Source organism: Lactuca virosa, chromosome 4 (assembly GCF_052849685.1).
Source record: "Lactuca virosa cultivar CGN04683 chromosome 4, Lactuca_virosa_CGN04683_v6, whole genome shotgun sequence".
NCBI lineage: Eukaryota > Viridiplantae > Streptophyta > Magnoliopsida > Asterales > Asteraceae > Lactuca > Lactuca virosa.
In genome coordinates, this window is record NC_136429.1 from 83,594,459 (window position 1) to 83,618,589 (window position 24,131).

Here is a 24,131-nt window from a genome sequence, read left to right on the forward strand (position 1 = left end):
ATGTTTTGGAAGAACAAATTGGAACAACTACATGAAATCAATAAAATACAATTTTAAGTTCAATTAAATACAATAATATTCTATTATATGGAAAGAAATAGGCTTGCAAATAATATAAGTGACACATAAAGAAAAACGTAGATCTTAAACTTTAAATTTACGATTAAAATAAATAATTCAAAATTTTCAAAATAGGTCAATATAATTTTAAATGGGTTGGATTAAAAGTTTAAAACAATTGATTGAGACATTGAGTCATTGAGATAGGCCGAATAGGAAAAGCCCAATCGATTGTAAAATAGATTTAAAAAAAATATATATGAATTTAATATAAAGCAACAATGATTCTTCTCTCTCCTAGGGTTCCATCCATTTCAATCAACCTCAAATCTCGTATTCTTCTCCATCTTCCTATATCTAGAACGTACTATAATCGGCAAAAAACAGGCATGTACTCATCATCTCTCCGGCAGATATCCGGCGAAGTCTCTGATTAGGTATTTTCCGATCTACCTGGGCTTTATTCTCTTTACTACAACAAAATTAGCACTTTCTTTGCTGTGTTACCTTTTGGTGTCGGTACTTTAGAATAGAATTCGAAATTGATACTTTTGATTAGCTCTAGAGTGGTGTAAACTTGTATAGTCGTAAATTGCATTGAGAGCATCATCAGTGATTAGTTGACAACTAGTGGTAATTATATGAATCTAGTCTCGTGTTTGGGATCGGAGGTGGATCTAGGAGTTTTCGCTACAAGTTATACTACTTAAGTAATTAGAAAAAAAGATAAGAAGTTTGAACTTTAAAAAACAATTGCACTACATTAAATGGTTAACCTAGTTCAGAGATTGAATCTAAAAGAAATTGACATTAAAACGAGAAAGACAACTACATTTTCACATTGCAATTTGAAAGTTCATCTTCTGTTTCTTCCCAGAATTCACCTGTTTGGTAATTTCCAAACATTGAGGAAAGGTGTTCAATTTAAAGAAGTTACTGACATTTTATCTAAGCTATTATAGGCTGTTAGTCATATTTCTTTTTTATGCATCCTCCCTCATTGTGACATAGATGTGCTGGGGTTTTGGGTTAGTGGTTTTGATGCAAAACTTGAAAGTTCTACTGTCTATGTTGACATGATGTGGCGTCCAAAGTTGCTACTCTGTTCCTAAAGAAGATGCTGAATTCATTTTTTTTTAATTAGGAACTGGGCCTGTCTTCACCTTTTCATGTACTCTGTTAACCTTGATGTATGTATTTCATCCCCAATTTGCAATACTAGGTGAATTTTGAAGTTGAAAAGTAGTCGACTTTCACCAAGGTTAAAAAGGCCGTTATAGTTTAGAAACAAAGGAAGTTATATTGAATTACATTGGTTAGAATAGATTAAAATGGAAGAATTTCTTTTCAACCCACATAAATGACTTTATTTCTGACTGACACTAATATCTTCAATCAGTTCAATGTCTTAATGTAATTTTTTTGACCAAAAGCAATTTTGTAGGTTGAAACTATTATGGTTGCTGGGGGAATCCAACTACCATTTACCAGTTTCTTGATTTTGCAGGTATAAATATATAGCTACTTTATTCCTACTTCTTTGGGGTGTTATATTTATTTATGTAATGATTATCATCTTTTAGGCGATTGGGTGGGGGACCCACATACCATCCCTTCCATAGGAAGTAACTATGCAACTTGGTGGAGCAAAAGACTCCCAAATCCGTGACAGCAGTAACCCGAAGGTCCACCCTCAACCTATGGAAGAAACTGCAAACCAAAACCCTGAAGCTGTTGAAGCTTTAGTCTCAAAAATATTCACAAACATTTCATCCTTAAAATCCGCTTACATCTGCCTTCAAGCTGCCCACACCCCATATGACCCTGACAAAATCCAAGCTGCAGACAAACTCGTAATTTCAGAACTCAAAAATCTATCAGAACTCAAACACTTTTATCGCGAAAACAACCCCAGACCCACTTACATTTCTCCACAAGACTCCCGTTTGGCTGCAGAGATTCAAGAACAACAAAGCCTCTTAAAAACATATGAAGTCATGGTGAAGAAATTCCAATCCGAAATCCACAACAAAGATTCCGAGATTGTACAATTACAACAACATATCCAAGACGCGACTCTCAAAAGGGCTAAACTTGAAAAGAATCTAAAGCTGAGGGGGCTATCGTCATCTTCGAAAGATTCCGAGGGGGGATCGGTCGATGGAAATGAAAATATTCCCGTATTGTCCCCCGAGCTTTTTAAGTCCGCTGTTGAACTTGCTTCTAAGGCAATTCATGATTTTTCAAAACCGTTAATCAACATGATGAAGGCTGCGGGGTGGGACCTTGATGCTGCTGCGAATTCTATAGAACCGGATATTAAATACGCGAAACGGGCCCACAAGAAATATGCGTTCGAATACCATATTTGTCAAAAAATGTTCACCGGTTTTCAACAAGAAAATTTCGGTTTAAATGATGAAAACAAAAACAAAGACAAAGACAAAGAAACGTTCTTTCGTGAGTATCTCGCGTTACGTGACACGGATCCGCTTGATTCGGTGGGGCAAGACCCGGATTCGGAATTTGGGAAGTTTTGCAGGGGTAAATACGTAATTGTGGTGCATCCGAAAATGGAAGCTTCGTTTTTTGGGAATTTGGATCATAGGAATTATATAATGGGAGGAGGGCATCCGAGGACGCCGTTTTATCAGGCGTTTTTGAAACTGGCGAAAGCGATTTGGGTTTTGCATTTGTTGAGTCATTCGTTTGAGCCTGTGATAAAGGTGTATCAGGTGAGTAAAGGGTGTGAGTTTTCAGAGGTTTATATGGAAAGTGTGGTGAAGAATTTTGTGGTGGATGAAAGTGGTGAGAAGCCGAAAGTTGGGTTGATGGTGATGCCAGGGTTTGGGATTGGTGGGAGTGTGATTCAGTGTCGGGTTTATTTGACTGGAATCAAGGAGATTGAATAGGAGATGTGTTGTATTGTTTGAAGAAGATGTCTTGAAATTTGTAGTAAGATGAAATATGTAAAAGGGTATGTGGGTTGTGATGTGTTTGATGTTGTTTTTCATAATATATATATTATGTGGTGCTGGTTATGAATGAGAATGAAAATAGTATGTGTTGTATTTGTAACAAGTTCTTGTGTAAAAATTGCTCTTTGTCGTGAGATTCCATTTGATGACTAACTTGCCCTTACGTTGATTATTGCAGTTTGAGAAACTGTTACTGATATGAGATTAGGGGAGGAAGAAAACAAATGTTGAATGATCAAATTGTCATTAAAATCATTATCCTACTAGTAGGAATGTAGGATAATGTCATCTAAAGAATTACGCACTTGTTGTCTATAGAGTTATGGAGTATAGAGTATATATAGAGTATAGGCTTGTTATTGGTAGAACAATATTCTATGTGGGCCGAACGCTTGGATCAGACTGGGGTTGGTCAACAAGAAACATTTCTAATCAAATTAATTTACTTAATAAATTTTAAATGTCAAGTATAATCACAAAAAATTGTTTCCTCGTCGCAGTAATCAAGTCATTAAAGAAAGCAATATACCTCTAAAATAAATAAGGGTCCATGATGCAAATGTTAAAATGCACGTTTAGTTATTATTTTTTAAAATTAACTCGAACGGTTTCTCGTTTGTTTTAAACTTACACGTTTCATCCCTATTGACATGAAATAACTATTTTGTCTTTAATAATTTCATTTTTCATTTTTCTTTTATTTCTCGAGTTTTAAATTTAAAAAAAAAACAAATAACCCCACCCATCCCCTTCCATTTCCCTAGTACAATAAGATTCTCAACATATTACCCGCCACCACCTATCACCGCCAGCACCTCCGACACCACCTCCTATCACCGCCAGCTCTTCCCCACCACTTGTCACCGCCAACACCTCATCCGATCAACCCTTAATTTGAAAACCTTGTACATGCCTTCTTCCTTGTATATGAATATGCCCCTGCAATGTTCATCGTCTTCTCCACCTTGCACATGCTATCATCTCAGCCATGATGGAGGCATATTTATCTGGACATCTTTCAAAACCCAAACCGATGTAGATCGATGGCATCTGTCGAAACCCTAGCTGACGCCGATGACGACACACATGTGATGAAACCCTACCCGACTGAGATCGGCTGCAGCGCAAAGGTGACAACGGAGATCGTTGGCAGCAGCCGGAGAAGAAGGAGAAAAAAGAGGAGTATTCATATTGGAGGAGGAGAGAGAGTGAGAAAGCGAGAGAGTATTCTGATCAGAGAAGAAGGACGAGAGAGAGCGCGCGAGAGAGAGAGAGAGAGAGAGAGAGAGAGAGAGGAGCACTATGATCCATCGATGGTGGTGGGCGGTAGTCTGACAACTCTCTTCTCCGGCGAGATAGTGTCTTTTCCGGTAAGACTCTCTTCTTTGGTGGTGGTGGTGATGATTGTTGGTGGATCATTGGTGACTTATAGGAAAGAGAGTTTAAAAGGAAGGGATTATGATGATGTAACATCCGAAAAACTATAAGGTAAAAATTTCATTTTTAGTTTATTTTAAAGCATCCAGTAACCATGTCAAAACAACCAAAAGTGTATCATACTGAAGTAATATCAGAGTACAAATCTCAAAACCACATAATGCAGAAAACATGGGTAGATACTAGATACGGTGCGATCAATCTGGACCCTCCCCTTTCGGTCTGGAAGTACCTGAAACATAAACTGAAAACCGTAAGCACAAAGCTTAGTGAGCTCCCCCAAAATACCAAATACCATACATACATAACAGTCAAGCATATCTGGGTGCTTGCAATCCCCTTCGGTCTATTTCAACCGGATACAATCAAGCATATATGGGTGCTTGCAATCTCCTTCAGTCTATTTCAATCGGATACAATCAAGCATATCCGAGTGCTTGCAATCCCCTTAGGTCTATTTCAACCGGATACAGTCAAACATATCTGGGTGCTTGCAATCCCCTTCGGTGTATTTCAACCGGTATCGGGTCTATGTCACCCTACCACTACCACATAATATCATAACAAAAGAATCACAAAGTCATCAAGCAAATACATGCATAACTGACAATTGTCACCAAGACAGTCATTATACTACATTATAAACTAGTGGGCCGACATTGGTGAATTCGACCCATGGATACAGTGAAGGAAACTCACCTGAGACTGAATGTATCAAATCACACTCGAGCTGCTGACTCGCAAATCCTCTCACTCTAAATCACAAGTAAAATATACCCTAATTAGAAATTAGGTCAATAGCCCACCACGAGGGTCCCAACCTTAAATCCTATCTTTAAGGGAAAAAGTTACTTAATCCTAGCCTTACTGGGCCTAACCCACCAAGGCCCACATACAATTAGTCCTAAGGCCCAAAAGATATGCCATGAAAAAAATGGGTCCAAGTCTAAAATCCCATCACAGAATAACTCACAGTCCAATAATGGCCCAAAGTCCTTAAGCCCCAAAACGGCCCGAAATAAAGCCCAAGTCTTCCCTCTAATGAGTATGCTCAACGTACCCTCGGAGTACGCCCGACGTACTAAAAACCCTTGCAACATCGGGACCTTCGGCACGTACGCACAACGTACATATGCGTACACCCTACGTACGCCCCAGATGACCAACTTCCATTTTTGAGGTCTTAATCGGTTAAGACATAACGTCTAACTTCATATCTAGGCCCCTTATAATGTAGTAAGCCAAAAAGTTGCCAACTTTATGATTTTGGATGTCTTAATGGGACCCAAAACCCGTTTTTATCCATCTAAACTTATAATATAAACATCAACTTAAGCATGATTCATCAAAATCCATCAAGATGATATTTTTATGGTTCCTAGTAACTCCATAATGGATAAAGTTTCCAAATTTATCCATTAGAATGGTCCAACCAACCAAGATCTAGTCTTTAAGTCTCAAAGGGACCAAAAATGCATCTTTTCCAACTTAATTCATTAAGTCCAAGTCTCAAGCTTTTAGATCTGAATCAATATGATGTTTAGATGGATAAAGTTTCCAACTTTATCCATAACAAGGTCACAAACTTTCAAGATCTAAAATTTATGCAGTAAAGTGGCCAAAAGCTCATAACACCCCGAAACCTAGCTAGATCTAACAAATGCATCATCAAGATTTAAGCTTTATACCTCTAGAAGAAAGTTCAAGGAGAGCAAAGTTTGGATCTACAAGCTCTAATGCAACCAACACTTCTATAATGAGTTCTTTCTTCTCCAAGGTGCACCAAGAAAACTCCAAAGCACTTAAAAACACCTTATTTTTGCTCGCAAGGCTCAAACTAGGGTTAGGGTTTCAATAGAGGTTATTGGAGAGGTGGAGGCTGAGAATGGAATGGGTTTGAGGGAGTTAATGAGCTTAAATAGGACCCAAACCATGGAAATAGGGTTTGGGCACTGATCGCGTACATACAACATACTCAATTTACTTACAACGTACTAGGGATGCCCTAGTACGCTCATCGTACATGTTGAGTACGCCCAGCGTACGCGACTCAACCCAAAACTGTCCTAACTTCAAACGGTCATAACATCTTTGTTTCAACTCCGATTTCGACGATCTTTATATCCACGGAAAGGTGTTGAGAAGCTCTAAAACCCTATCAACTCTCCTTTGACTTAAAACTTACCGAACTTAAATCCAAAATTCATAAAAGGCTCGAACTATCACTTGACGGTTATACCTTTGGGCTCCAAAGCACCAACCTAACTCTCGGATCACCAAATCTACATTACCCACATCCAAAGTTGTCTAAATCTCTCTTTCCCCTAAGGCCCGAGACCTTATGATAACGGGTCTTCGGGTCACGGCCCCAGATTATGAAACGATTCGAAACAAGGTATTACAGAGAAGGTCGGTGGGGTCGGATTTTTATTTTATTTTGTATTTTATAAATTACTATAAATAATAAGAATAATAATAATAATAATAATAATAATAATAATAATAATAATAATAATAATAATAATAAAGGGTAGAATAGACATTTCACGTTTCACAAAGGATGAAACGCGAAAATATAAACTAACGAGGGATGACATGTGCAACTTTTAACCAAACGAAAGACGGTCCGAGTTAATTATTTGAAAATAGGAACTAAACATGCATTTTGACACATAAGGGATGATTGGTGTAAATTAATAAGACAAAATTACATAAATGTCTCTATGCATTGATGAAATAGACACTTAGGGTACAACTTCAAAAGCATGAAAAACTTCCATTCTAACACACCACATAAAGAAAATGCCATTAAATTTGTAAATTGACATTTTTAACATTTTTATATTTTTTGTTTTTTTATATAAATGTTTTCTAAACTATAAAGACCATTAATATATATATATATATATATATATATATATATATATATATATATAACATTTGTAACTAGTAACTTATCATTTACATCCCATATCAATTCTATTTCTCTTGTATTGTAGCTCAATGTATTACCCTTTCCCGATTTCCCTTCAAATCCAAAAAAAACATGAAAACTATGATGGTTGTATGTGACATCCTAGAATTTAGGTCTAAAACTATAGACATTTAATTCACCGCGAGCCTCTTTGTAATTTGATCTATTGAGCTTTAAACATATTTTGAATAATATATAGTGTCATTACAACTATTATAAGATACCAGATGATATCTTACTTCCAATTGTGGAAAACTCAAATGAAACAAACAGCTCAAACTGCAACCCTAGTTAATACGTCTGAAAAACTTAAATTTCATATTAAGCAGTTGTGAGAGAAACAAACACTCTATTCTCGTAGTACATGTTCACCTGTTTTCAAAGATATAAAGAACGTCCAAAACGAAGTTCGTATGCAAAATATATGTCAGTTATAACTTATAAGAAAACACACCAGTAAAACATGATTTTCTTTAAACTGTTAAACCAGAATTGATCCGTTGAGGCACTTGCACACCTCAGATAGGAATTTCGAGGACGTTTTTGGACTTAGACTGTGGTATAATATTTAATTTCATACTAAAAATGTTTTTATTAAAAACATTTGCAAAAGTCGAAAAATCAGACGTTTCGGGTAATTTAGACGTGAAACTTTAAACACGATCCCGGAGTTCTAGGATCCAAAAAAAGAGCCACATAGCTCAATATCATCATACTTACGTGCATTATTAACCACTCTGATTGTGGAGGAGGTACTAATATTGTGGGTTTACGTATTTTAGTTAAAAGACCCAAAGTAGCAAAGCCCTGGGTAAAAATAGTACTTGAGGCAGTTATTTCGGTTAAATAATTTACAACTCGAAAAATTAATCCGTTTGAGTTTTTGGAATCTTTGAACTCTACTCTATCATATGACACTTTCGAAAAAAATATTAGGTGTCAGGATTTGGCATGCAAATCTAGAAGCATTTTTTGGACTTTTGGCTATGTGTGACATCACCATGTCCCACCATCCTTGTATGGAGTCCAAAATCATCAAAATCTACCCTCCCCCACTCCCTACCCATGTTCCCAACCCCTTTTCCCTTCCCTTCCCTTTCTTCTTTGGAGTATACACTTCATAGATACAAATGATGGCCCTTTGTGTGTGTAAGTATCTAAGGAAGTAAGGCTTGCATGGCTTGCCTTGGGGACTTGCTAGAAACTATATAAGTATAGCTTGGGCTCTCATTCTCATCACCAATTCACCATCCATTAATCCCTTACTCTCCCTTCTCAATTCTCTCTCTTTTCTTGGATTGAAAACCACCACCAAAAACCACCACTCCACCACCATAAACCACCTTAGCCACTTTCTTTTGCCACTAAAATTGATTCTAAATTAAGTTAAAATCTAATGACATAAAAAATAACTGATTAAACTTTAGTGCTACATAATAATTTGTATGACATAAAAACTATCATTATTAGTTACATTTTATATAGTTATGGCACTAAAAAATATGAATTTAGTGACATAAAATGTTAAGCGCCATTAAATCCATTAAATTTTAAAATGACATACAAATTATGCTACTAAAAACATAATATAATGACTCATCAAACATATGACATTAAAAAAGTATGCCAATAAATATCATTTTATTTGGTAATGTTATCCACGATAAATGATAGACTCTTCTGTAGGGCTACCATTAACTAACACCGAAGCCATTGAGGAGAATACATGTGCTCTGATCCAACGGATACATTTGTCATCAAACCTAATATGTCCCATAATTTGCATAAGATAATCCCAACTAATTGAGTCACATGTTATTCTAATTTCATAATCATTGAATCGTAAGTAATCTCATTCCACCATCATTAATAAATTCCCTTGTTCTTTGTTTCCAATTTTATTTATGATTATTCAATTAATTTGTTAAAGCATTTTTCCCAATAAATCCATCAACTATAATAACATACCCGTCATTAATTATACCGTATCGGGTATTCACTCGTGATTATAAAGAAAATCCGATTTTTTCGACACCAAACCATTCAATTTCAGTAGCCTATCTTCTATAGTATACTGTAATTACGAAATGAAAAAAAAAGAAATAACTGTTGCTATCATGTTCGATGTTCTACCTAATGTTTTAAAAATCGTGTTTTTATTCAACCAGTTTGGTGGTTGGTTGTGGTTTAGCTGCTTTGTTGTTTTTATTCAACACCAAAAAGCTTCATAACATTACCAAACAAAATTAAAAAGCTTCATAACATATACCATTTTTAGTAACAAAACCACACCACTTAAGCTATACATAAAAACTTGTAAAAAATCCAATACTAAACTTTCTCATTTTGATGGTCCACAAAGTTTGCCAATATGAGCATTAGAAATCAAATCAAATGTTATATGATTATCTCATATTCAAAGGGTTCTAATATTCATCTTCTAGAATTGCAAAGAATGGATCTACAAATGGTTATCAAACAAAAGATGTATACATTGATAAAAGAAGTCTAAATAAATGTGAAAAATACCACAAAGTCCAGTTTCAACGATTTAATATGAGGTTTGATTTAAACGATTCAACCAAAGTTTTGTAAAAAGATGATGGTTTGTTCTTGTCCAATAATAAACATAAAATCAGTGTTAGTTGAACTGCTTCATTCCATGGTATCTGGCCCGACCGGCTTGTTGAAACAGGTTTTTAAAACACTGGTTTCGACTGCTACTTTAGGATTGATTGTTCCATTCATCACTACCATACCAGTATGGTACATTCCATTTAATGTATGAAAATTCAAAGAACTGTATGTTCCTTAATCTCTAGATTAATTGCAATTAGAATTTCATCGATATCCCAAATGGCCCTATCCATGACATTGCAAATTGAATTCTATTACCAAGAAATTCCAATTAGTTTTCTACTTCAACATAGGGCGGTTCGGCAAAACTAGCGGGTAGCGTTTGATTTTGGAGCGTTTTGTTGAAAGCTACTCCATGTAGCTTTTGATTTTGGAGCGTTTTCTTAAAAGTTAGAGCTCCCAAACGCTGCGTGCCGAACACGCCCATAATAAATTGCAATTTTATTGGAACATGATCTCTATAATCATGGAAACTGGATGATAAGATCTCATTATTATAGGCAAAAAATAATTAATTATTAGTTATTAATTAATTATATTGCAAAATTACACTTATGCTCTTTTATATATAATTATAGAATTTTTTTTTGACCATCATATCAATATCATTGAAGACTTCTCATGTTGTCCATACACATATTTGGTTGCATCCTCAAGTGCTCACAAGTGTGGCCCCGTGCTTCTTCATTATCCGAGTTGACTGCAGAAGAATATCTTGCTTCACTAAATCTAATTTGTTGTGTTCACACTGTATAATACGACACAGAATTAGCTCAACAAAAATTTGGATAAAATTCATAAGCTCAACATCTAGCATCCTACTTCTACTTATTTGTATATTAATTATGGCATCCTCCTAGTATTTCTTTTTATTACAACTGTTGTACCTTTTAAAAAAAAATTTATTAAGATATTGTATTAAAAAAAAAGCATACCCGCTAATAACATTCTTCTTTCAATACTTTTTACTTATTAGGATTTAGGACACTATACTTGGACATATCTACACATTTATGGCAATGAAAATTGCTTTTAGACTATTAGTTAAAGTCCAAAATACCATCAATGACCAAAAAACAAAATGAACCCTGTGGAATAAAATCAATACGATTAATCCTTCATAATGATTGCATAAACAAATAGGTAACTCCATAACTTTAGCTTGATTTTTGACAAAAAAAAAAGGGGGGGGGGGGGGGGGGGGGGTTGCAAATAATATGGAAAATCTTAAAATGGGCAGGTTTTCTAAGATGACTGAAGCATATACAACATTTACTTTTCTTTTCACAAAGTTTAAAAGGATGACTCTTTATGATGCATCAGGGACATTACAAAATATTAACTAGAATGATTTTGGTCCTTAAATTATCTTGCTTTGTCCATTAAACTATGTGTGTAGTAAAAAAAAATTATTTGCAAACATTTGATACAATTAAACAAGAGTCCCAGACGAAACTTTAGATCAAGGATATAATTACAAGCTCCAAAAAATCAGAACAAAATATTTTACAATAAAAGAAATCTCGGTTCCATCCAATTCAATAAAGTGTATTCTTTCTAGCAAAAAATTCTCTTTTTTCCTATCAGAATCTACTACGTGTGGGAGAAATATCAACTTTAAGATCATAAAACTACATTATTATTATATTCACAATTAAATATCTCTCATTATATTTATAGCAATTATAACTTGCTAATAGTAGATAGCATATAATTAATAAAAGGGTTACATGCAAGAAATTGCAATGCACTTTCACTGATTACAACATTGTACTTTGAAAAATCAACCGGACTATAGCTATGTTATCCATGTGCAAAGCAACTTTGACTCATATAATAAATGCTATTATCAAGTAGATTTAAAGAGTATAATGTCTTAATAAGAATTTTTTTAAAGTAAAATGTTGTAATATAGAAAGAGATGAGATAATACACAATTAAATGAAAGTAGAATATTGTTGTTTCTTGCATTTAACTATTCATAAAACGTGCACATAAAATAGCAACTTCAGTGAAGCTACTTCATGCGTTAAAATGTTTGAGGAAGTATACATACCATTTGTTTTAGATTGTATACAAGAGTAAGCTCTACACGATGAGATTTCCATCCAGAAATATGACAATACGGACGCCCTATCTCCAAATATATGTTTGAGTTAGATCCCATCATTTTCTTTATTTCCTTAGTTATCTTGTGGATCTTGCTATTCTCGTAAATGTTAAAAGAAATCTTGGAAACCAAGGCCTGTATTTGTTCACAGCTAACTATAAAAAGACTTTATATCATGAATGACAAAAAAGCTTTCAAGTGTAGTGATCAAAGACTCGATGCTCACCTGACCACGAATGGAGTGATATGGAACTAGTGTGGTGTCATGTGATTGTTCCCTAATAAGCTATAAAATAAACTTTATTACGACAAAAAAAACTTTCAAGGGTAATGATGAAATACTCGGTGAACTCACCTGTTCCCAAAACCAGTAAGTTGGAATTCTAAAACAGTTTTCTGCAGTAAGCAATGAGGTGGTTATGGGTCCCGTCTCAATAACTTGACCTTTCAAACATCCAACCTTGAGCCCAAAACACTAGAAATAAGAACAAATTCATACGAGTGATTAAATAAACAGATAACTTATTTAACATACTTCTATTACATCTCCAATCGAAATGGGTTTCTCAGGTAGTATTAGAAACCCTAACATAATCATGAGAATAATGCATCTTGCAACAAAAAAAACCAAAGCCCCTAGAAGGATATAGTCACAAGCCTTCGATTCCAAAACTCCTGAAATAATACACATTTTGATAGATTTATTAGTGGTATAACTTGATGTATTTTCATTAAAAAGGGGAATGGGCATATGATAAATCCAATAAACCTACCTTCAATCCCTCCCCTAGTTGAAATAAATTGCGGAACAAACTCCCAAGTTTTAAGTAAAACCAAACCAATAATACCATCACCAAGCAAGCGAAAAGGTACCACAGTACCACTATCTTCAGGTACTTGAGATCTTGAACACGTTGCATCTTTCGCAGAGGTTGATGAATACACACGATGTTTTAATTTCAACACATGTGTAGTTGATACAGGAGGTGAAATATTTTGGAGATGTAAGTTTGATAATCGACGTGGGATTAAGTTGATTCTTTTGCTTAAACAGGTATTATACATCGGAAAGCAAGATCTTGACATCATCAAGCTAATTCCGTTCATGGTTTAATCCTGTACGTAAATTAATCAGTAGCATCAAGAAAAACAGTTATCACAAATATAAATTCTGGCATGTTCACTGTAGACATGTAAAACAGGGGAAAGGGGTTTAAGTCTCTGTAGCAATGGAATAACTTAAACGCAACATGCCATTCCAAAGCAAAATGTCTAAGTATTTAAAATGTTAAACGTTGGATTGAAGTGAAATAAATACGACAACAAACTAAACATTCTAATATCACCATACTGATTGTTTCCTTTAAATTTAAAAAAAAAAAAAAAAAAAAAAAATCTGCATGCAAACACGATACTTGCAGGTACAGTACTTGCATTGCAACAAGATCATAAGCATATTGTAATCGAGAAAAACACAATCAATCAACTAATTTCGATTTTAAACCAGATAAAAAAAATTATTGGAGCATCCACAGTTCAAAATAGAAAAAAAAAATGACAGATTAAACTACCGGATAATTTGACACAGATAGAATCTAAAAACATAAACAGAAAAAGGAAAGCACAAAATACAGAGAAGACAAACCAGGAGGCGTTGCGGAGGATGGCAGTCGTGGTGGCGGTCGATGCGGCGGCGTGATCTGAAGGGAGGAGCTTACCGGTCGGCGTCGTGAGTTATTTGAACGTCGTCGCTAAAATGAGAGAGACAGACAGAGGAGTCGCAGTAAGTGGTAAAAGAAATTCAAATTAGGGTTTTAACCGTTCTGTAGTCAAGTGAGTCGTTGATTTATTATTATTATTATTATTATTATTATTAGTATTATTTTTTACTTTCTCGGTTCTTGATTAAATGAACCAATTAAGTTTTTTTTTTTTTTTTCTCTTAATAAACAACAAAATATCATATTTATTCAACCTAATATATATATATATATATATATATATATATATATATATATATATATATATATATATATATATATATATATGATCAAATGAGAACACCTAAAAGGTTGAGAACGCGAGAACAGTTCTAGACCAATCATTTTATAAGGGTATATTAATAACTTTATATAAATATTAATTAATGATTTCCTAAAATCTAGGGATAATGATTTTAATTACCTAACAAAATTAATATTTCCTTTTAGTTAATGAAATATATATAAATATTTTTTTTAATGATTTTTCCCAAAAATTATTTATGACCGTTTCAAAAAAATTACCTAAAAAAAATTAATATTTCCTTTTATTTAAATCTGAAAAGAAAATCTTAAAAAAATATTATTTTCTATTATTTCACGTTTTTGTTTTTCAAAAAAAATGAATAGAAATCCAATCCCAAATCAATACACTTCCAATCATAAATGAAAACACATCAAATTACAAATAATTCAATGCATTTTTCATAAATTGAAAATAAAAAATAGTGTAAAAATTATCATTTTTTCATAAAATGAATACCTCTAATCGAAAATAAATACACCCATTCACATGAATACACTACTATTCATAAATAAATACATTCATTCACACACGAATACATTGCAATTCACAAATAAATACACTATTATTTATAAATTAATACACATTCTATCATAAATGAATACACATGCTATTCATAAATGAATACAACCATTCACATATAACTACAATGTTATTCATAAATGAATACACGTGCTATTCATAAATAAATACAACCATTCACGCACCCCCTTCAAGAAATTATTACCAAAAAATTCGAAAATTAGGATTGTGTTTCTTTCTTTGCCTCTGTTCTTCAGAAATTTTTCCATTTGGTCCTCCCATTGCAACCATTCTACCTCCTGAACACTCAAGCAAAGATTAACACTCAAACAAAATCAACACTCCACGGTAAAATCAATATGTATAATTATAAAATCTTTTTGTGAGATATGGATGATCAAGAAACAAAATCCCACCGATTCACTGTAAAACATCAACACCCAAATATCCATACCTTCATCAGTTTCTATCAAAACAAACAAAGAAAAAGGAATTTTCGTTGTTCTTCTTTTCATCTCTATCAATTTCTGTCAAACAACCAAACCCAAACACCCATCTAAACCTATTTATTAAACTTCATTGATTTACAGTCAAAATAAAAAGAAAAGAGAAGAGAATCATTACCGATCGAAGCAACTGCCCCATCGAGACCCCTTCCCTCATTCCAGTCGAGACAGAAGAAGCGCCCTCCAGCCGCCATTGCTGTTTTCATTTTCTCCTCTGCGAAACAGTGAAGCACCGGAGATGCTTCTCCCACCCAACGATTGATTGCCTCCCCTCCTCGTGGCTGCGTGACCACCGAACAGCCCATCCGCTCATCTTCTATCGACTGGAGCAAAGCACCCACCAAGACCGACGACTCACACCTCACAGCCGGAAGAGATGAGCAAAACTTCGCTGCTTCTTCACGCCCAGCGATGCTGGAATGAGAGGAGGCCCTAGGGTTGTGAAAAATGCAGAAGCAGGGATATAGAGGGAGAGATACGAGAGAGAGAGAGAGAGAGAGAGAGAGATTGTAGGAATTGCTAAACATAGGTAAACAATCAATTACCATTTTACCCTTATGACAGTTTTAAAGTTACACTTTAATTCCTGTAATTTTAAGAATTTACATAAATGGCTCATTCGATAATAGCCTCAGATTTAGTTTTTTTAAATGGTTCAGATGTGTTCTCGCGTTCTCAACCTTTTAGGTGTTCTCATTTGATCCTACTCATATATATATATATATATATATATATATATATATATATATATATATATATATATATATATATATATATACCCTTAATAAGATTTCAAAATATCATATTTGCCAAAAAGGAAATATGCGGAAAAATCTCAAAGTTTTGCCTTTATGATTTAGTCATAAATTAAACTTTGTTAACGAAAAATAATAGTTATCGGCTATTATAGTCACTTTAGCCCTTTGATCAGGTAAAACCTTTGATTTGTCGGTTACCCAAGTTTAGTCGAACTCCAAGTCAATAAATGAAAGATACATGTGGATATTTTGCTCTTATATATGGGATATGTTCGTGTAAAACCCTAGCAGAAAAAGTTTTGGCCAACAATGACATCTTCAAGCTCAGTTGGAAGCAGGAACAATGTTTGATCAAGAAGGCGAGCATTAAGGGAAACATGCTTTTGTGAAGACCCTGTTGGTAAGTGGACATCATGGAATCCAACAAACCCTGGAAAAAGGTTCATCGGCTGCCCCAATTTCTGGGTAAGTAATTGTTTTGGTCAAAAATCAATCAAATGATAATCAACCAAGTTGTATGAGAGGTTGTGGTGTTGTGACTAGTATAAGTATCAAATTAAGATCAAAATGACACGAGAGGTTTACAAGGAAAGCCCTTGATCATTGGTAGAATCTCCGAGATAAAACCTTAGGATGTGATAACGATCACCTGCCTTGTTTGATTTTATTGATTTGAATGTAAATTATAAAAATGAATATGAGTACAGGTGTTTTAGTAGCTCTAATTATGTGTGTAGTGTGTAGAATACGTGTGTATTTATAGTCTAATCCAAATAGCTAAGAGTTCGATATTTCTGGGATCCTCTTGAATAAGTATTCGTACGTTGTTTTGACTTGGTATTCCTGGGTCTTAAGCTTGATTGAGATGATTCTTCAGACTTAAGGAGTCTTTAGTTGAATATTTCTACATAAGTGAGGAATAAACAAGAAATATAGTCATTAATATTGTTAGGAAATAATAAGAATAACCATCAGGATCCTGATGTATATTTCGGGATCCTTAGATTTCTTTGAGATCCGGGATCCTGGATAAGATTGAGGATCTTGCCCTTACAATTGCCCTTAAATTATACCTGCAAAATATTTTGGATTAATTCCTAATATTTGAAAGAGTATAATTTCATCATATAATTAAAACAAAAATGAAAATAGGGATTCTGAAATCCTAACGGATAAAGAAATTTGAATTCTAACGAATAGAACTCTATCCGTTAATGTAGGCATAATTATTTGTCAAATTGTTTCTCTTTCTTCTGTGATCTTCGCATAAATAGGGCATTTGGGTTCTCGATTCCTCTTTACTTCTTCTAGCTCTTTTTCAGACGGTGTCGATTATCCTAAAGGTAAAGCTCTTGCTCCTTTCTTCTGATTTTTCTTTTCCGTTGATCATGGGCAAGAAAGTGTTTCGTTCTCGTGCTAGCATCATCGCCCTTCCCGACGATGATTTCATCGATCAAAAGATTATGTCTTATGATAGGACTTGTTCTTTTGATAATGAAGACATTGAATCCCTGAAATCAAATGGGGCTTTTTCTTTTGATGCTACTTTTAAGTCTTTCGATGCTCTGGATGAACCAGACTTCGTCTACCCCACTTGTATTTTCTTCATGGAGTACCCTTTTTCTCTGGGTTCGACGTACCCTTTTTATGGTATCATCTCCAAATTTTTTGAGGTCACCCAATTCTCCTATATCCGGGTTATGGCAGTGATTTGGATGATTCTTTTTTGGATCGATCATCTGAACCATGCTATTGATCTTGACATCGGTCTATCTAGTTAACCCATGTTTATGATCTTTCAACCTTCAGAAATTCTCATTTCCTGCTTAAAGTTAAAACCAACAAGTCACATCTTATCATGAAAAAAAAACAATGGTACCTGGAAAGAAAAATATTTTTATTTTAACTTTTTAATATTTTATAATGTTTTTTTTTTAAGTTTTATGATCAAAGTTCGAGTTGAAGGTTTAGTTGGAGTTGTCGGTCTTACAATGTTTGATCGTTAAGTTAGAAATATTTTGAAAATATCTGCTGCTGATTTATTATCAAGATATGAAAGGGTATATGTTTTTTATAGCCAATAACATATTGCTAAATAAAAATTAATTTTTATACATTTATTTAATTGTTGTTATTTACTATTTTTTTAGTTCGGCAATACAAGTGAGTTTCAAATTGAGTTGAAGGCCATGGTCCATAAAAAAAATTGGTTTTCAAGATTGTTGTCAAGACCTTTAATTTTGCTAGATTTGGTCGTACTTACAACTAACAGATAATGTTGACATTATTTATGTTTTGGAAAAGATTGAGAAGAAGAGTAGAATTGAACATGTAAAAATACACAAGCTTAATTAATTTACTACATACATATTTTAAACATGTTGTTTTATTATTTCAATAGTTGTTTTCATTATTAAACATTAACTTACCTATTTATTCATCATTTTGTTTTATATATTTACCAAGTTTTAATTAATTAATGTTTAATGTTTACAACATTATTGTCATCATCATTTTATGAATACGTACGTTTTTATTTTATTTGTTTATACATTGAAATAGTTAATTTATTCATTATAGATTTTGTCTTTATGTAAAAATATTACTAAAAAAACATGTAATGCTCACCAATATATATTATTTCAAAAAAAAAAACCCTTATAATATGGGTGTCACACACCTAGTAATAATAATAAATAAATAAAATTAATGACCATATTAGGCCAAAAGAAAGTAAGAAATAGAGCCGCACACCTAGACCTGGCAAACGTGTCGTGTCAAGACATTAAACGGATTGATAGTGTTTGACCCTAACCTGACTTGTTCAATTATCGTGTCGTGTCGTGTCAACCCGTTTATTTTCGTGTCGGGTTTCGGGTTAAGGTTTAAATCTTATAAATATGTTGTGTCATGTCGGGTTGAAACATTTTAAAGGTTGAAAAGTAAGAGTCATGGAGGAAAAAAAATGAAAAAGTGAAATGCTGGAGTTGGGAGGTGGAATGGAAAAAAAAAATTATGGTAAGTTTTGAAAGCAAAATGGAAAGAGTTAGAGTTGGGAAACAAATGAGATAGGTAGTGAAGGAGAGTAAAATTAAGTCAATTTGAAAGTTTGAATTTTACTTTTAATTCTTGAGTTTGGACCGCTACAAATGTATAATATTTAAAATATTTATAAAAATATGAAATTTATAAAAATATATATAATTAAACGGGTCATATTCAAGTCATCTTCGAGTTGAAAGTCTTGACCCTAACCCTACTCGATTAATTATCGTGTTGTGTCGTGTCAACCTGTTTACATAACCGTGTCGGAATCTCTTACCCAAACCCGCTAATTTCGTGTCGGGTTGTCGTGTCGTGCCAAGTTTTGTCAGGTCTACGCACACCCACATGACATTTCAGATATATGATCTTTCATTTGTTGGAATTATGGGTGACATTACCATAATTTGCAAGGGTGATTGAAGACATCTAAAACCCCATTTGAGTATTAAGATAATAATGGAATGGGTTACAAAACAAAAGTATAGTATTTTTTTGTCATCAAAACGTCAACCCTATACATAAAAATATAAGCAAAAAGGAATGTTATCACACCAAAAGGGATGTACATGGAACGAATCTCTTTAGTATTTGGGTTACTCCAAAGAGGAAAAAGAAACAAACTCTTAAATTAAAGTATTCGTTTGTAGATTCAGAGAATCTCTATGTGTTAGCCAATGTGGCACCATGCTTTTTGATTATCTGAATTGACTGCAGAAGAAGATCCTGCTCTGTTGAAAATAACTTGTCTTTACTCTACACAATCAGACAAGATGTTAGCGTCAAAAACCAAAAGAAAATATTACATGAACTTAATAGCATATTGTTGTAAGTTAAATGTTCAGGTTACATTATTGTAGTGAATAGCATACAATTCATAAAAGAGTTAAATGCAAGGATGATTTGTTTATATTTCTACACATACCATCTGTTTTAGATTGCATCCAAGAGTAAGCTCCACAAAAGATCTTTCCACTCGAGACAAATAACAATACGGCTGCTCTTTTTCCAAGAAAACATTGGAATTTAATTTCATCATGTTCTTTATTTCCTCTGATATGGCAGGGATCTTTTCATACTCATCAATTTGAACAGGAATCTTGGACACCATTACACGCCATCCAGCCCGTGATTTGTTCACAATTGCCTACGAAAAACAAAAACAAAAAAAAAATGTTATAAAATAAAACATTCAAAGATAGAGATGAATAAACTAATGCTCACCTGACTTGAAAACAAAGAATTTGGAACTACTATAGGAAACTTTTCTGCACTAAGCAATGAGGTGGTTGTGAGTCCCATCTCCATAACTTGACCTTCCACAGATCCAGCCTGCAACCAAAAAAAATTAAAGTAAATAACATAATAACAAATTCATAAAATAAATAACATAAAATTTTTATTTAAATACTTTTATCGTGTCTCCAATTGAAAAGGGTTGTGAAAGTTGTACTGACAACCCACTTAGGACATTCCCAAGAATGTCCTTAGCTGCAAAAGCAGTTGCAACCCCTACAAAGATATAAAATAACAAGTATTACTTTTCAAATACAAGTTTTGAACAATTTATTAGGCGCTGTATTATTTTAAAAAAAGGGAGAAAAAAAAAAAAAAAAAAAAAAAACTTACCTCCAATTCCTCCAACTGTTAAAATAGATTGCACAGCCACCCCACAGGCTTCAGCTAAAGCCATACCACCAAGGACAAACAACCCAACAGAAGAGATTTTGTCCAAAGTCAACAGCTTATCTCGGTCAACACCCACAACAGTCTTCATAACCAAAGCACGTGTTATCACATTTGTTTTCCATCTATGCAAAAACCACACCAAACAAATGATAACAGCACCCCTCCAAACAGGTGCAATATACTGTGATGCAATTGTTGTTGGTGCCACCATTACGCCTCTATAAACCACAAATTAACATTATATATTGATATATTAACATTAAAGTTAAAAAATTAATTAAGCAAAAAAAGTTACTGACATTTGAGAAAATGCCATGAAGGTTATGAGAGATTTGACTGGAGCCTCTAATGCACCCCAAAAACTTTTCTCGTAAGGTACTGCACCCCACAGTGATCCTACTGGTAAGATTGTACTTGAACCTTCTGTTGAGTACTTATGGAACCTTCTAAATATCCTTGGCAAGACTGCCCATGCTAAAATGGTTCCCATTATGGTACCACTAACAGGAACAACAACATCACGAAGATATGGATAGGTATTGAGTAATTGTTCTACATGGGGAGTCACTCCATCTAAAGCTTCTTTTGCCTTTTCACCAGTTTGGGATGCGACATTTACACTTGAGGCCCAAGCCTCCTTCGCTTTATGAAGCAAATCATTTCCATCGAATCCACTGGTATCATTGATTTCTGATCCAGTAGAACTTGAAGCAGATACATCTTTACTGGTGGATGATGAGTATAGACGATGATTCAACAGATGTGTAGTTACTAGAAGAGGAGAAGTGCTCCAAAGGTGCAGGTTTGATGATTTGGGTGAGATTATGTCGACATTGTTGCTTGTGGTTCTTCGGGTTGTTGAGTAGTCTCGGCCTATGCAAGTGAAACACGGTCTTGCAGTTACTTGAGCTTGATTCAAAAATCTGTTCCTTGCATACACCCGATGAGAAGATTTCGGGATCAAGGACTTAATTGAGGTCATGATTATGCATCCAATTGAAACCCTAACTTGTAAGAAGAATCCTATACCTAAATCAATCGAAAGGAGAAACAGTTAATCATCAGATGAGTAGCACATTCGTGAAAAGTAAACGAAATCTGAATTCTAATATTCAAACTAGAGTTTAAGATCAACTAAAAAACAGAATTACACTAAACTGATATAAAAAACAAAAATCTAGACCTAAAGTATGACGAACTCAATGGTTCAATTTTAGGTATGATCAGAACTGCAAAATTACTTGATAAACAAGATAAAATTGTATTCTGGTTTTATGTTTTAGAAAATTTTTACTAGATCCCAAAGGTTTAGGAAGTATAGGAAAAAGAGCCTCTGCATCTCAAACACTAAACAGAACCCTTCTCATATATTTACCGAGAGTTCATCAAGGAAAATCAAAGCCTTCGACAGCAAGGCGAGAAAAAGATATCCTTACCTGTATTCCCATTGCTTTACTCGGACTCACGTCGACGGCTAGATATGACAGTGCGGAAGAGTCGAAAAGGTGAAGACTAATATTGAAGAGGAAGAGATATAGTCCCAAAATGTAAAAATCATTATTTTGGTGCAAAAAAAAAATAAATAATAATAATAAAATAATAATAATAATAATAATGGCAAAATTCAGAAAAAATAGATAATGATTTAAAAGGGTAATGTATTTTTCGATTTGTACATATTTGGTCATTGAGTTTTTTTTTTCGTCCACATTTACCCCTTCAACTTGTTAAACTGTACACATTCAGTCCTAATGACCAGTTACTCTAGTTTAACCGGGAACAATGACTTAATAGGGTAATATATTTTTCATTTTGTACACATTTAATCCTTAATATGTTTGTACATATTTAGTCCTTAACATTTTTTTGTTTCAAAATAAGTCATTTTTTTGTACTTATTCAGTACTTATGAATGATTTATTTAGGTTTTCTCACGACATCTTACGTGGAACAATAATTGATGAGGTGTTTGGGTTTGTTGATGCTTATGTCCAACGCGGTCTCGATTGCTTGATTGCGTAGGTATTGTGGTTTGGCTTAGGTCTTGTATTTTGAACATCGTAACTTCTTCATACGATATCAGATTTTAACGATATTTATATCCACGTGTTCATTTTTTGAGTCTACTACAACTTTCATTAAGATTACTCCCGTTAAAATGTAATATATTTTACTTATGATTTTATTTAAAAAAAACATGCATACGTGCATTCATAAAAAACGTATGGACAGGGGCAGACTCAGGAATACATAGTAGGTGTTGTCGATACATGAAAAATAAGTATAAACGGAAAAAAAATCGAAAATTTTTCCACTGCGAACAGAAAAAACAGGTGTTGTCAGTGCAACACCAGGACCATGCTAAATCCGCACACACGTATGGATATAAAAATCGTGAGTAAAAATATATTATTTTTTAATGGGTGTAATCTAAATGAAAGTTGTAGTAGAGTAAAATACGAACACATGGATATAAAGATCGTTAAAATCCGAGATCGTATGAAGAAGTTATGACGTTCAGAACACATGACCTAATCAACCAAGTAGTCGAGATCGCGATGGATATAAGCATCAAAAGCCCCATACACCTCATTAATTATTGTCTCATGTAAGATTTCGTGAGAAAAAACTAAAAAAATCATTCATAAGTACTGAATGAGTACAAAAAAATGTCTTATTTTGCAAAACAAAATATAATAATAAATAAATAAATAAATAATATATATTAAGGACTAAATGTGTACAAAAATATGAAGGACTAAATGTGTACAAAGTGAGAAATATATTACCCTATTAAGTCATTTTTACTGGATAACCTGAAGTAGCCGGTCATAAGGACTGAATGTATACAGTTTAACAAGTTGAAGAGGTAAATGTGGACAAAAAAAATTCAGTGACCAAATATGTACAATATACTACCCTTTTAAGTCATTATCCCATTCATAAAATCCTTATATTTTGTTTATTTGTAGAAAAATTCTTATATTTTTAGTTATCTTTCACATTAACCTAAATATCCAGTTTTTTTAAGAAATTACCGATTGTTTTGTAACATTACATTTATCTTTTTTGTTTTTAGGTTAGCATGAAAAAAAATGATGTTGTTCTTGTCTAAGGTAAAACATGAGAAATATATCATTTATTCAATGACCATTTACTCAAGCAAAAATAAGTGACATCTCTGAGAGGTTGTTTGGGATTTCATTTTGATCATCAAAAGGATTTTTATAAAAAATGATTTATTAACTTATGGTGGAAGGAAAATGATTTTTTTTAAAAAGTGTTTGGATTAATTTTTGTAGTGGAAAAAATCAATAAATCAATAAGTTGTTTTTTTAAATGTTTTTCTTAGAT

General features: G+C 33.6%; 2 protein-coding genes across 4 annotated transcripts; one reads left to right on the forward strand and one right to left on the reverse strand.

The window, feature by feature from the left end:
* The first annotated feature begins 342 nt into the window (after nt 1-342).
* On the forward strand, nt 343-3,184 carry LOC145105956 (myosin-4 protein (DUF641)). 3 transcript variants are annotated; one of them, XM_079043016.1, is made up of 3 exons: nt 343-497; nt 1,494-1,567; nt 1,644-3,184. In XM_079043016.1, exon 3 carries the CDS (start codon nt 1,692-1,694, stop codon nt 2,970-2,972), a length of 1,281 nt encoding a protein of 426 aa, XP_078899142.1. In that variant the 5' UTR covers nt 343-497; nt 1,494-1,567; nt 1,644-1,691; the 3' UTR covers nt 2,973-3,184. The 3 variants fall into 3 exon arrangements, with proteins under 3 accessions (XP_078899142.1, XP_078899143.1, XP_078899144.1); XM_079043017.1 differs by having other exon boundaries at nt 346-497; nt 1,505-1,567; XM_079043018.1 differs by lacking the exon at nt 1,494-1,567 and having other exon boundaries at nt 346-497; nt 1,568-3,184.
* A 16,323-nt stretch (nt 3,185-19,507) lies between these two features.
* On the reverse strand, nt 19,508-22,327 carry LOC145105959 (Mechanosensitive ion channel protein). The gene is made up of 7 exons (XM_079043020.1): nt 22,214-22,327; nt 21,077-21,806; nt 20,718-20,995; nt 20,500-20,600; nt 20,313-20,420; nt 20,014-20,235; nt 19,508-19,844 (listed from the first exon to the last, which is right to left on the reverse strand). Exons 2-7 carry the CDS (start codon nt 21,757-21,759, stop codon nt 19,752-19,754), a joined length of 1,485 nt encoding a protein of 494 aa, XP_078899146.1. The 5' UTR covers nt 21,760-21,806; nt 22,214-22,327; the 3' UTR covers nt 19,508-19,751.
* Nucleotides 22,328-24,131: the final 1,804 nt, after the last annotated feature.